Source organism: Anser brachyrhynchus (genome assembly GCF_964034855.1).
Source record: "Anser brachyrhynchus genome assembly, chromosome: 5".
Lineage (NCBI taxonomy): Eukaryota > Metazoa > Chordata > Aves > Anseriformes > Anatidae > Anser > Anser brachyrhynchus.
This window is the reverse complement of record NC_137699.1, coordinates 66,085,538-66,101,283: the sequence shown is the minus strand read 5'-3', so window position 1 is coordinate 66,101,283 and position 15,746 is coordinate 66,085,538. Positions and strand designations below refer to the sequence as shown.

General features: G+C 46.5%; 1 protein-coding gene across 3 annotated transcripts in view; it reads left to right on the top strand.

The window, feature by feature from the left end:
• The window catches only part of LOC308195715 (uncharacterized protein), a 39,366-nt gene extending 23,887 nt beyond the window's left edge, over positions 1-15,479 (top strand). The window contains exons 5-7 of one of the 3 annotated variants that reach the window (XM_080593599.1): positions 7,769-7,881; positions 10,374-10,450; positions 13,062-15,479. In XM_080593599.1, coding sequence (XP_080449725.1) covers positions 7,769-7,881; positions 10,374-10,450; positions 13,062-13,109 — 238 coding nt within the window. In that variant the 3' untranslated portion in view covers positions 13,110-15,479. Of the gene's footprint in view, positions 1-1,861; positions 3,647-7,768; positions 7,882-7,985; positions 9,916-10,373; positions 10,451-13,061 lie in introns of those variants that run through there. The other 2 variants (XM_080593598.1, XR_013951758.1) reach the window with 2 other exon arrangements.
• Positions 15,480-15,746: the final 267 nt, after the last annotated feature.

Here is a 15,746-nt window from a genome sequence, read left to right as displayed (position 1 = left end):
TGCCTGAATTTTATCTGACGTTTGATGGAGGGGGATTCACATTTTTCAAGGGTGCTGCTGGTGCATTGCTCTCCGTAGCACAGAGACTAGGTGTACATTAACAACTACTTCACTTTCACACTCACCTCTGTCGGTGTCTGTAGAAACACTGACTTTCCTGTAATGTGACCTTCTGAGTACTGAAATTACAGAAGCAGCAGACCTTTCATAAGACTGACTTTTAAAACTTATTCTTTCTACTTGTAAAGTAATCCAAATAAGCCTCTGCTTATTGCCTATTAAATTAAATAGTTGCAAGGAGCCCTCCACGTTCTCTGTGAACTGCATGCTGTCAGCCTGATAGATCTGAATTTCTCTTCAGTCTCAGACCCTGTCATGTTCCTGACGTGAAGTTCTCCTTGGCTTGCCCGTCACAAAGCAGCCATTGCTGCTCTGTGTCATGACAATATTAACAGCCAAAGATCATGGACATTGACGGCTGCTGAGCCTTAAAGAGAGTTTCTGTTTATTGCTGGTGGTTTATTTGTGATACATGATGCAGTTACAATTTTCCACCCCTGGAGGAAATTCATAATGAAATAGCAGTCCCTTATTGCTTTGGGAGACAGATCTGCTCTTTACCTTGTTGTTGTCTACTTCCAACATACTAAGCTTGCTTCAGAAAGGCAATGATGATACCTTCTTAGTGTCCATAATCTTGGCTTTTTTATTATTTATTTATTAATTTATTTTCCACCTTTAATCCTTGAAAGCAGGCATCAGTCCACACGAGGCTGTGTCTGGCATTAGGACAGCTGATCTTGCAGCATTTTGACCACCTCAGCAGGGTCTGTGCCATCAGCGGCTGCTGAAGCAGCAGTGAATCGAAGCAAAGCCAACACCTCTCCTAGCAGCGCTGCCATCAGCTAACTGCACACCTCGGCCTGCTGGCAGCCAGCAGCCGGCTGAGCTCCCCGAGCAGCCGCCTGTCCCCCAGCAGCCAGTGGCTTCCAGCCATTTCCCCGTCCCCGGGCATGGCTCTGTGCCGCAGCCCAGCAGCCTGCAGCCCGCTCCATAGCCCTGAGCGCTGCAGCTCAGACCTGCTCTGGTCTGGGTCCTGCAGCCTTAGCCCCCCAGCTGCTCTCCCCCTGAAGGCTCCCTCCCACAGTCCTGCTCCTCACACGGCTTTTATCTGGGCACTTTTACTGCTCAGACTTGGAAGCAGGCTTACGTGTAATTTGCAGGTATGCATCGATTATATTTATTGGCTAATAAAGAACAGAAACAGCTGGTGCTGAGGTGGCTGGGCTGTCAGCATTAACAGGGAGGAGGGCGGTGATGTGTGGAGCTGGTCTCACCCTGCTGCACAGACGAGTTCGGGCTCCGGCCCCCACACCGGAGCTGCGTGCCTCTTCTGCTGCTGCTCCTCATTCGAGCAGGTCACGACTGAGGGACTTGACTTCTGTCCTTGCTTATATTTTCCTCCTCATGGCACAAGCTCACACACTTTCATCGAGAGCTCCACAATGGCTTTTGCAGCAAAGTCAGCCAAGGGGATGCAGCTGTAGCTCAAACAAGGAGCTGCAAGCTGTGGTCTTCCCAAACTCGCAGAGTGCAGGAAAATGCACTTGCACTGTTGGATCTGCTTTATTTCTGGTCCCTGGTTTAGGTCTTCCAAAGCTTAAAAAATGTGACTACACATGCAGGTGGCTGCCCTGGTGGGGTTCAGGTGGCTTCTGCCACAGAAAATGACCTAATGGTCTCCCAAATTATGGAAAGGGATATAACGTCTTCTACTCTCTCCTGCTGAAGCGTTTGGCTCCTGACAAGATATTTTGCTTATTAAATCATTTTATGCAGCCATAGTTTTCACCTCTTACAGCCCCTTTGATGAAAACTGATGTGCACAAAGCCTATGACTCCGCATGGAGAATATCACAGCACCCGCCTGGCCCAGGAATTAACCATGGATCTAGTGGAGAGACGAGCTGTCTGCCACTGAACCCAGCTACAGGCATGGCAGGATGGCCCGTTACCAGGGTGGCATCGTGATGCCAAAATGTGGACTAACACGTGGCTATCCCCACACCAGTCAGCATTTTCTGTCTTTCATGCAGAAGAGCAGTGAGAGTTTATTGACTCTTCTAGACCAGCAGTTACCTCCTCAGGAGGCAGGAGCTGGCTCCCGAGGTGTGTGAGCTGCAGCAGGAGCATGGGGACGGCCGGTGAGGATGGCCGGGAGCCGCCGCAGGTCCGGGCAGTGGAGCCCCGCTGCTGCCCTGAGCAGGGTGAGTGCTGGGCTGGTGCCGGCTCTTCCTCTCTTATCCTCTTGCTGCAGCCTTGAAAGTAATTAGCACTTCTTTGGAGTGCAGAGGCTTCTCAAAGCATTTACCATCTGGTACCACTTACCACATTAATCATAGTCCAAGGACCAGAACAGACTAGTTTTGACTTGAGATTTCCGACGTAACTGGATTTCTCCGTTTCAGATGCTATTATAGATAAATCTAAAGTTTTGCGTGATACCTTGTGTTCATGTCATTGCTTCAATGGAAGAAAGAAAACAAAAATAAATCCCAAATCCCAGATCTGAAAACAAAACTTGGACTCATCTGCTTTTGAACTGAAGCTTGGCAAAACACAATGTCTGCATTTTTGATAGTATTACAATTTAAACTTTCATGACCCAAACTGAAAAGCATACCTCTGGCAATATTTTAATATTGATAGGCAAAATTGTGATTCATCAACATCAAACTGTTTAATTCATTAGCCAACAACTTCTATGCAATGTGGGAATACATTTAAAAGAGAGTGAGATGAGACCGAACATTAATTATGCAGTCATTGCACAAATTAATAACTTTATGTCGCACAGAGCTTCATATGTATTAACACTTGAGAACCTGTTTCCTGCCCTGATTCTTAAGTTCTTTTGGGGTATGTGGATACACTGTATTTTTAAATAAACTTTTCTCGAAAGTGGTAGGCAAAACTAAACATGAAAGACTGACATAACGAAACCATGTTTTCCTTGGAGGTGAAGCATCTCCTGGTTTTAAGTTCCCTGGTCTCCATATGTGTGCATGATTCTCATGCACAGTTGTCTGATTACGTGAATTGTCACTAATAGTTTTGTGCCAAATAAAGATTTTACTGCCATTTACAATGTTTGCCTTAACTACATGAGCACATTAATGCTTGTCTCTCGATCCTCGCTGAAATGCCGCTATCTGAAGGTAGACCAAAGGAACTCCAGTGGTGGTGGGAGGTGAGGAGAGGTGGGGTGCGGGCAGTCACACCTGAGACGTCTGTGTGGGAAGGCGCAGGCCGTGCCTTCAGCTCTGACGTGGCGTTTAGGGGTTACCAGCTCACCACCTCTGCACCGGGCCACTCGGAGCAAAGGCCCAGGTGCTTCCAGCACCCGTGCGCCAGCAGCACAGTGGGGCAGGGCTGGGCTGCCTGCCGTCAGCGTCCCCAGCAGCACGGAGCTGCCTGGGGAAGCGGTGCCTTGGCTCTGCGCTCTAGCTCCTGCTTGTCCCCTGCTCCTCTGCACAGGGCTGTGGGCACATTGCACAGGGGAAGCACTAGCAATCCCAAAAGCCAAGGGTTCTCTCCAGAAACTCCAGCATGTGGGTGCTTGACACCCATTCCTTGCCCACTGCTGCGTGCCAGCCCAAGGAGCGTCGCGCTGCGCTTCCCTTCTGCTGGGCAAGGCTGGAGCGGAGCCAGGGCAATAACAGAGCTGCTGACAAGCAGGCTGGCCCGGGGCAAAGCTTGCATCACGGCCAGCACAGTCAGAGGGAAGAACCACGCATCTTTCAGCAGGCTCCTGTTGCTTCCGACTTGTGATTCTTGTCAGTGAGATGAGCCTGCATGTGCAGGTGGGATTATCCAAACAGAAAGGAGTCCACAGACCTGCTGTCTGAGACACTGAGGCACAGGCCTGTGTTTCCGAGAGGGAGCCAGATGTTGCCAAAACCTTTTGGACTGGTGGAAAAATGCTGTCTGTCCCCAGGACAGAAAGTGAATTTTCATATTTGCCATGTTGCTGATGTTTAATTTTTAATTGCTCCGCAATGTGATAATCTCCATAATAAAGCATGAAAAATCTAAATTTGTCCTGAAGATATGAAAGCTGCTGAATGTTCTTAAAACCAGAGCTGGAGTTGAAAGCCAGACTGAGCAGTCTGAGATCCTGAGCTAAGGCAGCCATTTCCTACAGCGCAACGTGTGTAGAATTAGACTTGTGGACACAAATGGCACAGAAGCTTTTGAGAGAGAAACACTCTGCTGGGCTGGCAGGATGCTCTAGGGGCAGAAGCCTTCACCCTGCCCCTGGAAGGTCTGGAAAGCAACCTGAGTCCCCAAAGGTACAGGAATCCTCTGCTTCTCACCATCCTATTAAATAGCTGTAAACTGTGGTCCCTGAGATTAGACAAAGATAACTCAGTAGTTGTAAGAGCAAAGATCTCAAATTCCATCCCAGTGTGCCTGTAACATATTGGCTTAGGTGAGATTTAAATTGGAGACAAATGTTACACACATTTGGCTGAAGCAATTTCTTCAAGAATGTTTTCCTAAATTAGGAATGATAGTGATGATGCTACTGCTTCTTGGCTGTTGCTTACTACTGGCTGAGATTTCATATGCTAACCACTTGTTTCTAAAAACTCACAATCTGCTTTTACAGCTACTTCACATGGTATGTGAAAACACTTTTTTTTTTTGACAAGTTTGTGTTCATGAGCTTTGCTATTTCCATGGTATAATTGATTTTATAAGTTAAATTATTGTGTTTCTATTCCTTGGCAGAGAGGTGCAATTTTATTAAGCAGGCTCTTTATTTTTATTTTTTTTTCCTCAGATACTCTTTTCAGTGACTTTTACCATTTTTAATCTATAGTGCAAGGACTAGAATAGATCTTTTTCCACTGGAATGCCCTGAGGATGCTGGCAGGGATGCCCTGAGGATGCCTTCAACCTCAAGAATATTCAAGCTCCATTTGCTGTTTTGCATACTTCTGTGTGGTTTCTACAAATAGTTTTTTGTAAATTCATTCCTCAAATGTTCCCAGTAAAGGGGTGGAAACATTTATGGATGCCAGGAAAATCTAATCTAATCTTTTTTTTTTTTTAAATACATGAATACTCCTCATTTCCTCCACCAAAGGTACTGATTTCTTAAGTTTGCCTTATAACTATCCCTGTGCAGATGTAGTGGTGAAACCAAGATGGCTCTGACACGAATACATATGTTTAATTATAAAGCAGTGAGAGACATAGTTTACATTTTTCTACTAATTTACCTATTCCAAATTATATAGTCTTCTTTTTTGATAAATTTCAGAGCTTTTCTGTCAGTGTTTATCCAACTAGAAACTAGTACTGTGGATGTCATTTAAAAGCATCATGGAGAACAGATACAAAGCATCTTTCCTACAGCAGGTCCGAACCACGCCGTCTGTTGCACACCCCTCTGTGCTCCATTCACTGTTCCTTGTCCAAGCTCATGGGGGTTATCCTGGGCTGGGGCGTATGCAGCCAAGCGGTCTGGGTGACACGGACAAGCCAACCCTGGCTACCGAATGTAAGCAGCACATTTGTGTTTCAGCAGGGTGAGGAGAGCTCCCGACTGCCTCCGTTTGTCCGCCCTGGCCCTGGCCGCGTTAGGGTGCGGTGTGGAAGGGCTGAGGCTGGACAGGACAGCAGCCAGCATTGCTTTTGATGGCATAGGATGCTTCTCACTAGAAGGCTTCACAAAGTCCTCTCCTGAAACATCAAAGCTTTGAAACCAAACTCCCCAACAGCACACAGGTGTGTCCCGTCACCCGGAGTGCTCCTCCAGGCTTGCTGCCTGCGCCTCCTTGCTTGTGCCAGGCTGCGCGGGGGGCTGGGGCTGGGGCTGGGGCTGGGGCTGCCCTGCCTTGTCCTGCCCTTACCTCTGCCTGGTGAGACATTTGTGCTGACATCTCCAGGCAGAGCAATCAGCGCATTTTTTTTAGCTTGGAACAGATAAAACCGAATCAGCTCATACCTATAGCTTGCTAGCATCAGTTAGGAAGCTGCCTGGTACTCAGCTTGTAATTCTTCAGACAGCGTGTAGATGTTTAATGTCATTTTAGATATCCTGGTGGCTGGCAGTGATTCATCCCTGCTCCTGCTGCGGCTGCCTCCCCTGCAGCCGCAGTACTCCACCCCCAGCAGCGCGTCGGTGCTCTCGCTTGTGTGCTGCACGTGTGGCGGCAGTGGGATACGATGCCGTGCTCTCTTAGGCCTGGTCTGGCCCTCGCCTGATGTAAATGTTTGCTTTATGGTTTCATGTCCACGTGCCTGCCATTTCCGGTCGTGTCAGGTCTGTGATTATACCAACCTGCCTGACGTCCCCTGTGACAGACCTCTGACTTCCTAAACCGCGTAAGATAAGCAGAAAAGTGCAGGATGGGCTGGCTGTGAAGCTCTCGGACACTGCACTTGGAGAACAAGGATGCAATGTCCCCACTGTCTTGCAATGCACTACCTGTAAGTAACACTACCGGAGCCAGGGTGATTTGCTCGGTGAAAACTGTGTGTGATGGCAGAATTGGCTTCTTTGGGACCCAGATTTGCAGATACCATTTGTGAATGGCTTGAGACTGCTTCTCCCATTTTGTAATGCACAAATCATTTACATAAAGCAGCATCTTCATTCAGAGGAGTTTGGTCTAAAATTTTCATAAGTGAACAGTGAATCACATGCTCATATAAATGCACATAAAAGCTAAAAATTGCAACCCTTCATGTTTATTGTGTGTCAATGAGACGTAAACAGAAACGATGCTTTGACAAGGTGGTAGCAGAAGGCACCTGCTATAAACAGTATGAAATGAAATAAGATGGGAAGAAGATGGGCTTTGCAAGGGTACCCAAGCTGTGGGGAAACCCATTCCTTTCAATCCATTTTCTCTTCTCAGAAATCTAAAATTCTGTATTTAGCACATGTCTCATTCCAGCTGTTACTTGTATAAAACCTGACCACAGGTTTCTAGAGGTATTGTAGTGACGCGGGGATGCTCACCCGAGCGGGGCAGTGGAGGCAGCCTGGCAGTGCCTGCCGAGCAGGGTCCCCTGGCAGCTCAGGTGCTTGGGTTTCCCACACAGCCGAACCTCTCTGGATGAAATTTTTCTCTGCTCATCTTATATGGGAAGGAGGAATTTAACTTATTCAGACTTGGGTGAGACTTCATTTTCCATCTTGGTTTAGCAAGACTGGAATTCCATGACTTGAAAGTAGTCAGCCCAGGTTTACAGAGCAGGAACAAAGAATGTTTCAAGACCATTACACATTTTTGCTACAAATGAAAAAGAAGCTACCTTTTCTTCATTTCTTTATTCTTGGCAGCATGACTTTCTACCAGTTTTGTCTGGGGTGAAGTGCTGGAGAGCTTCTCTTGTAAACAGGTTCCTAGGTTCGTGGCTCTGCATCCCCATCCCTGGTGTCCTAGCTCAAAAATAGGAAGACAACCTCAATGCAAGAATTTTGCATCTGAATTTTTGAAATTTGTGCAGTGACTCCGTGCCATAGTACATTTAGGAGAACCAGTATGTCCCTGTGTGCTATGAAGGAGTGTCCCTGCAAGATGCCACAGACAGTTCCCATCCCCAGCAGTAACAACAAACGTGCTCATTTCTGGTGCTGTGTGGTACAACATCAACTGATCACCAGTGGTGGTATTACATATTCCTTTGTGAATTAAATGTTCTTTTGTGTTTGGTGGTGTCAGTCTCCTGAATCCCCCTTGCTGTTCAGTGTCGCCTACCAGGATGCCAGGAAGATGTGCTGCCAACAGCTGCTGAATTGTGCTTCGTGGTTGAAAGAGAAACGTGGGCTTCCAGAAGACAATAGAAGAATTTATTCTGCAGGTGGGTGAATGTAATTTTGAAAGGAGGAGATTTTAGGTGAGTTGTAGGTGTGACTTTTTCACTGTTCATCTGCTTTTACATGTCTGCCTTCTGTTTATGTTCAGTTAAGGTGAATGAGGCAGGACATGAAAGACAAAGCAGGGAGAAATGGGCTGTTGTGTCATTAAAACTGCGGGCCAGAAAGTCCAGGAATGGCAGAAGGGCTGGAATGGAACATGAGAGGTTAAACTTCCCAAACAAAGGCTGGAATTATTTTGTTTCTGTTTTGGAAAGCAAAAGTAAGACCAAGAGAGCCATGGAAAGCCTGCCCTGAGCCAGGAACACGTTTACAAATCATCCTGCAGCAACCAAATCGATACATCTGTACATCTCCCAGTGACTTTCCAGAATCACAGAAACCACAAATAGTTGTGGGTTCTTCAAGGTGTTTGTGGAGAGGCTGTTTACTTTTTTTTTTTTTTTCCTCTCTGGATTTGATTTCACTGTGTGGGGAATATGTTTATTTAAGAAGAAATGAAAACCACACAAAACTGTATGTGGAGAAAGCAGATGGTTTCTACAGAATTACTTCTGTGAGAATTAAGGTGTTGGCACAACCTGGGAAAGGAAAGCGGGAGAGGAGCGGCAGGTGGCAGGCGGGGCTGCGTGTCGCAGCGGCAGAGTTCGAGGCCTGTTCGCGACGTGCCACGGCTGCAGGCGTGGGGCTGTAGGCCGCCAGCCCGCGGGTGCTGCCCCACGGGGCTGTGCGAGCACAGCCACCTCCCGGGGGGCTGCTGGGGGCAGCTGAGGGGCTGAGGCATCGTGAGGCGGACGGGCGGGGGCTGAAGCTGGAGCACAGCAAGAGGGGGGCCAGCCACCATGCACCAGCCCTCCGGTAGCGCCAGTGCTTCTGCTGCTGCGCGCCTGAACACGGGAAAGGCCGCCTCGTCCGACACCCTCCTGGCAAACCCGTCCCTGCTGGCTGACCGCAGCCAGCTCTGCCTCGGCAGCCACGCGGGGAGGGCAGCGCCGCCGCGGCACGGGGAGACGCTGCTGCAGGGCAACCAGGGGACTTAGGCCAGTCCCCTGCTGGGACGTAAAAGACGGCATCCTCCAGTTTGGATTATAATTATAATTATAATTCCTACATTTAATTATCAACAGTATACTCTTAAATATCCACTGCAGACAAGCGAACCTCTGTGCCTTCCTTGTGTTTGATGTGCCAAGTATAAATATTCAGCTCAGTCTCTCAAGAAAACATGAGGTTTTACACAAGAACAACTATCCCAGATGAGCAGGATTTATAGCTCCAAAATGGTTTGGTTTCATAATTTGCAAAAGCTTTAACCTTTCAAGCATTTCCAAACCTATTTTAGCATGCAGGGAGAAGTGATGCACAGACATTAACATTAAAACTTTGTGTGTCTCCAGTGAATATCCTTACAACAAGAAGCAAAACGTATCCCTTTTCTTATTTCCTTTTCTAATACTTCAATGCTGTTTGCTTCCATGAAACAAAACAAAAAATAAAAAGAATATATTCTTATAAAATTCACAAATATTGCAAATCTTTAGATACCAATTAGGATGAATAATTTAACATGCAGATATCAGTGCATGACAATTCTATGCTTCATCTGCCCGTTCACAAGCTTATGGTAAAAACCTGAGGTAGATGTGATGTAGCAGATCACATTTCCTTGAAGGTCATTTAAATGGAGTTTCAGATTTCCTTTCAGTCTTCAGGTGATCCCTTTAATGTTTAAAAAAAAAAAAAAAAAAAAAAGAAAGAAAACAAACAAATGCAAAACAAAGCTGGAAGATCTGAAAGCCAAAGCAGATCAAATAAATCATATGGCATTCCTTGGTAACCTGGCGTCGCGCACCAGTGCTGCACAAGAATGCAGATCAGACATTTCTCTTGGCTCCCATCTGTAGAATTTGAAGACAACCCAAATGTCAACTCTACCCCAAAGTGCTTCATGCCTGTGAATCGTGGGGCTGTGGGGCATCTATTGCTCTGACTGCTGACAGAGCAGGAAACAGGGTCACTCCCACCCTGTCTGTCATTGCTCTCTGCAGAGGGTTGCCTAGGGAGAGAACATGGCAAAGCATGGGCAGAACCCGTCTGCAGCCTGAGACACGGCCGGCTGGAGGAGCACCAAGGTCTGCGGATGCATGCAGTCACCAGTGCCCGTGTGGGAACGTGGCAGGACGGGGGGAGAAGTTGTAGAGCCGTGGGCATCACAGATCTGGCAAAAGAAGGGGATGACATTTTCCTGAAAATCCTTTTGTGTGCACAGATGGGTTCCACCACTGCTTCCCCTGCAGCGAGCTGGGGACCTGTATGCACTTTGTCTGAAAGAGGAAGGTGGGACCTGGATTCTGGGTCCCATCTTTAACTGGAGATGTCTTTGTACAGAATTTCTGTTACATGAAACCCAGAAAACCAGACTAGGACAATGTCCCTCTGAATATGTAAATACTTATAATGTCTGTCTTTAATAAAGAGAGAAGAAATAACCTACCTTTAAGCCTGATGTGGACATCTTGCTACCTGCCTGGAGTTTGCTTGCAGCTCTCAAGGGTAAGCACTAATAGTAGAGCACACAGATTACTCTTGTAGCTGGTTGTTCAGCTCTTAACTGCATTGCTCTTTTTAAAAACAATCTATGTTCAGATTCGGGAAAGGCAGTCTGGTATCAAAACTGCTAGATCACATGCATCTGCTGCAGCTGCAGAACAATCTATATCTGTCATGAGCGCCCTGATGGAATCAATTGTACCAGCAATTATTGACAGCCACGGGCAGGAGAATAGATCCAGCATCATGTAGCCGTATCTTGATGTTGTCAGCTAATGCGCTGCTTTTCAGAGGTCCTGTGTGCCCTACGTCCTCTTTTGACAACTCAAGTGCTCCAGCAGTGAAAAAGCTCTGGCAAAGGGGCAGACCTTGCTGCTGAGGTTCCCACGCACAGATGAGTGATGCAGGAGTGATCCCTGTAAGCCTCTGGTCTGGGGAGGCAACTGAGTTTGGACACTCCACTGCAGGCCCAAGGAAAGCCCCTGGAGTAACTTTAAAATATTTTTAAGTAGTTCCCTTTGCTCAGGTCCAGACAGTCCTGAATACCTGGAAGAATACTAAGGGGAAGAACAGTTTGAACTTTGCCTCATGTAATATCCAAATTCTTCCTGGCCCCAGCTCTGGATCAGAAAGCTGTACGGCTCTTCTGTCCTGTGATCCCACTGGATGTCACTCCGGCACATCTTGCAGAAACTTGTCAGCTGGCAAAATTGGTTTCCATAGGGTTTGGGGGTTGGGCGTATAGCCTATTGTACAGACAAAATTGGAAGATGACAAGAACATTTTGGAGTGGATTGTCGAACAAGATTCACAGGATAAGATGACAGACAACAGTATTATTTTTTTTCATCATATTTTCCCGCTTTGTGACCAAAGCAGAGAATTGTTTATCATGGTTGGTGTGAGGAGATGGTTTCTTAGAAACTTAATACTGTAGCCATTGTCCTGCTTTAAAACCAGATATGGCAATGCAGTTTCTGTAGGCTGTTACCTCCTTCAGCTTCTGGAAGAGTCTTACTGTGACTTTGATTTTTATGGCCAGGCTGAAGGGACACGATGAGAGTAAAATCTAAGCAACCCAACACACTTCAGAACCATCAGCTGAGCAAGTCTTCAGACTTCTCATCACAGATTTGACTACCCAGATATATTTGTGAAAATGCATCTTCTTACAATAGCCTGGTAACACCAGAAATGCTTCATAATTAAAAATATCATGGAGACAGGCTTTTCCTTGCAATATTCTTCATTTATCATCTTCCATTCAGCAACTGGCGATGAACTTAGAGACTAATTAAAGATACTATGTTTTCTTGCCCTATCAAGGGTGGATTTTGCAGCCTTCCTATTCACAGCTAAACCAAAGCTTAAAAGGTTGCTGTTACACAACGGGGTGTTTGGCAAGGACTGTTCTTTGCTTGTGCACAAATTAGAGTGTTACAGACCACTATTAATAGCTTTGATTATTCTGAAAAGAACTTTGCCTCAAATATCAGCACAAAGAGACCATTGGTACCGCACCAACCTAGCTGTGGCAGAAATCATGTCAACCAGAACCGTGCTTTGAAAATAGAGCACTAAAAATCTATGAGAGAATTGCACTGCCATGGGCAGCAGGGCACCTGATACCAGCAGGACTACTAAGGAAGCGCAGCGAGAGACCATAAAGCAAGGCCTCCTTTATGTGGAGGTTTCAGCAGGATTTATGGAAAGATGCTCTGGGGTCCTTGGCTTCAGAGGGAGTTCATGTGCACTGCATGGGCTGCCAGCTCTGCTTGTCTCTTAGCGGTGAAGCTTAGGGCATGTTGCAATCCAGTGTCTCCATCAGCTACCCTCATGCTATCTTCATATTCTCGTGGGGTAAATCAGCAAGGGCAGGAGTCCAGACATCAGGGTCTTGGAGCTGTATCAAATACTCAGCACCAAAATAATTCTACTATTGGCTCACTTAAGTGGTCCGATCAAATATCAGGGATGTCTTCTGTCAAATGTGGAATTACTGAAGTGACTTTTAAGGACAACAGAAATAAGCTTAGTGGGTTAGAAGCTAATCAGTGACACGATACACCATGCACAACCAGTGTGAGCGCCTCTGATGCTGGTAGAATTCAGGAAACTAAAGGGAGTGAGCTCTAGCAGGGATATATTGAAACTGCCCAAGATTATGAACAAGGTTAGATTAATGCTGCACGGAAGAAAATGCTCAGAGGTAATGGGGCATAGTGAATACAGGAAGCAACACCTGTGGCACCTGTAACTACTAATCACTGAGCAAATTGGACTAATTTCTCACTTTCTCCCAGCTAAAATCTTAATCTTCGTGCACTGAATTGAAAGAAAACTATTACTGTGCAACACTTAGAAGAAGAAAAGGTTGTTCTTTGAATGGCTACACCCTTAGCTGACGAAAAATGACCTAGATTTCTTGATGTGAAATGCCAGATATATAGTAGCGTTGCTTTTGAAGGTCCTCTCTGTGGTGGATTTGTAACTCACTTGGCATTTGCCCTTAAACGGTTTCCTTTTTTACCCCATCTTTGTTTTGACAATCAGAAAGCCTGAATCCTGGGAGATTAAGTGCAGTCCTCACTCATCTTTTCTTCTCTTTTTCTAGAAAAACATAACTGTGGCATTGTCCTGTGTTCTGCCTGCTGAGCCTTAGGCTCTTGGAGAAATAGAGTAGGTACAAGTTGGCTCAGGACCATTGAAGAAAACTCATGTTTTAGAGAACTTCCTATAACTTTTCAAGGATTACCATACCTTTGCAGGCCAGAAGGACTTGAGAAAGTCTTTTCAGGCAGTGGATATTCAACACGCACCTTATTCAATGATGCTGACTTGACGTAAATGACAGGATGTTTGTCTGCGGGCTGAGGACAGCAGATCTGCCCTTAATTCACTCTACTGAATTATTGAGGAAACTGCAAAGAGGTGATTTCTTATTAAGAAGAAGTAACTACTCGTGTCTCGCGTGACGAATTAAGAATTAAGAACACAGGGTACGGGAGGAGCTGCAGAACGAAGGGAGGTGTGGGAACGCGCACTGAGCAGAGGCTTGCTCCCTGCCTGCTGCAGCGAGAGCTCTGCAGCCACCCGAGAGCGACCGCCGGCACGGGCAGCCCCGCGGGGCGTGCAGAGCGCTCTGCGGCACACGAGAAGTACAGGGTTGGGAGGGAGCTGGAAAAACTACAGACACCTTTAGCCTGCTCTTTACCCAGAGATACATATGAATTCTTAACACTTGTTTTTTATAACATACGGCTGCGTGCCATTTGGAGAAACGCTGCGTCCTGTCTCAGCCAAGTGCTCTGGATTTGGTGCCCGAGGCTCTGGAGAATATTTTCTGACCCGACCTATACCAGATGAGTTAGAAAAATTCTGTGAAAAGCCAGTGTCCAGCTCAGTGGGGACATGTGGAAAGTTCCTGATTTTGGTGGAAATAATAATCTGAAAAGTAAGGTTGGCCAATGCCTGGCTTGGCAGCAGTTCTTCAGAAAAGGATCTGGGAGTTTGAATGAAGTGCAAGAAGAACAGAATTCACCGAAACCATGCTGGTGTGAGCAAGGCAGCACGTAGGCACGTCTGAGGAGGGGCAGGAGGGAACAGCCTGCAGCCTCCTCGCTGCCTGTGGGGCCGACCTCCAGCCAGGGCAGGAGCACGGAGCCAGGTCCTTCCTCACTGCCCCTCCGCAGGCACAGCCCGGGCTCTGTCTTGCAGTCATTAACTAATTGGTCCCTTTCAGCAGCGCTCGACCTTTCCCCAAACCGACAGCTCTCTGTTCATCACTGTTGTAACTGGAGTCGTTCATTTTATCTTGTGTAGAACTGAAATTATAACATCTTGCTTATTTAAACTTTCCAAACTGCTGACACCTTCTGAGATATTTTGTCTTGAGAAAGCATTACATATTCTTTCGTAATCCATTTAATGGTGAAGGAACCAAAACAGGTGGTTTTCAAAGTTTTTCCACGCAAGACACATATGTCTCACTGTCATAACAGTTTGTCTCATTACATGGGGAGAAAATTCAAGAAAGCTGATGTATTGCTTACAAAGGAAGCGACAACATTATCAAATGATGCAGCACTGTTTGTTCTATAACAGTGTTGTAGCTTGAGGAGTTCAGATGCCCGAATCTCTGAAAGTTCAGCTGAGGCTGGCAGAATAATAATATTAATTATTTTGTTATAAAATAAAGAATGTTTCTGTGCCTTTTGTGTATCTTTATTGCTTTATAGCCTTAAGTAACTATTTACTAATATTTTGAGCTTTACAAGATTGAAAATGTAATGTTTCTTTTCTCTTTGTTTACTTTAGCTTTTCCTGTTTGTTTTTTTTGCTCACTCTGATTTTTCTTTCCTTTTTCCCCGAGGCTCTTCAACACTTTAAATCACATATATCACTTGGATTATAGTGTATGTCATCTGGATTTCTTTGCAAGGTTCAGCTCTATCTGAAAATGGCAATAAATGATTTGTCTGTGCCCTTTAACGTGCTCCGTCTTTTCTGACTCACAGACCTTTAAGGGGCACGTCAGGGGCATCACCGGTACCTGCCCGAAGCCCGGCTGCGCAAACACGTCTCAGGGTACGTGCATCGGCAGGCGGTGGCAGCGCAGCGGGTCAGGCACAGCCCGTGGCAGCGCGCCGCCTGCTCGCCTGGCACAGCCCGGCTGCTCTCTGCCTGGGGGCTGCGTGCGCCACAGGCACCGACCCGCCGATAGCGCTACCGAGGCCTTCAGTTATCCACCTGGAGACGGGCAGCGCTCATCTCTTGTGTTAAAGAGCCGTCATACGGTCTGAATTTTGGGGTGGACCTGTGTGGTGCCGGGAGGTGGACTCGATGATCCTTATCGGCCCCTTCCAACTCGGGACATTCCGTGATTCTGTGATTAAGATAACTCACCAACACAAGAGGTAAGACAATGTAATACCACGACACACAGCACAGAGATTGGCAGAGCTAGATAGAAAGTAGCTTTGAAGTCCCCAAAGGTACGGTGCCAAGGTGAGCGTGTGTTAGGCAGAAGTGTGTTAAAAGGAGCTGCTGCGCTGCAACCGAAACTCTGTCTGGTTTGATACTTGAAAATAAATACTGGATGCAAGGGCTTTTTTCCCTTCCTTACCCTATAAATATCCTAATATGTTGTTTACAAGAAAATGAATATAAAAGCATGGTGCTTAGTTTCAAAACGTATCAGCTCTGAATAGCGTGGTGTATGGTGTGTTCCTGGTCAATGCTCACTTAAGCACATGTGCTGCCTGCACCGACTGCATTAGCCACGTGATTTCCTCCACTG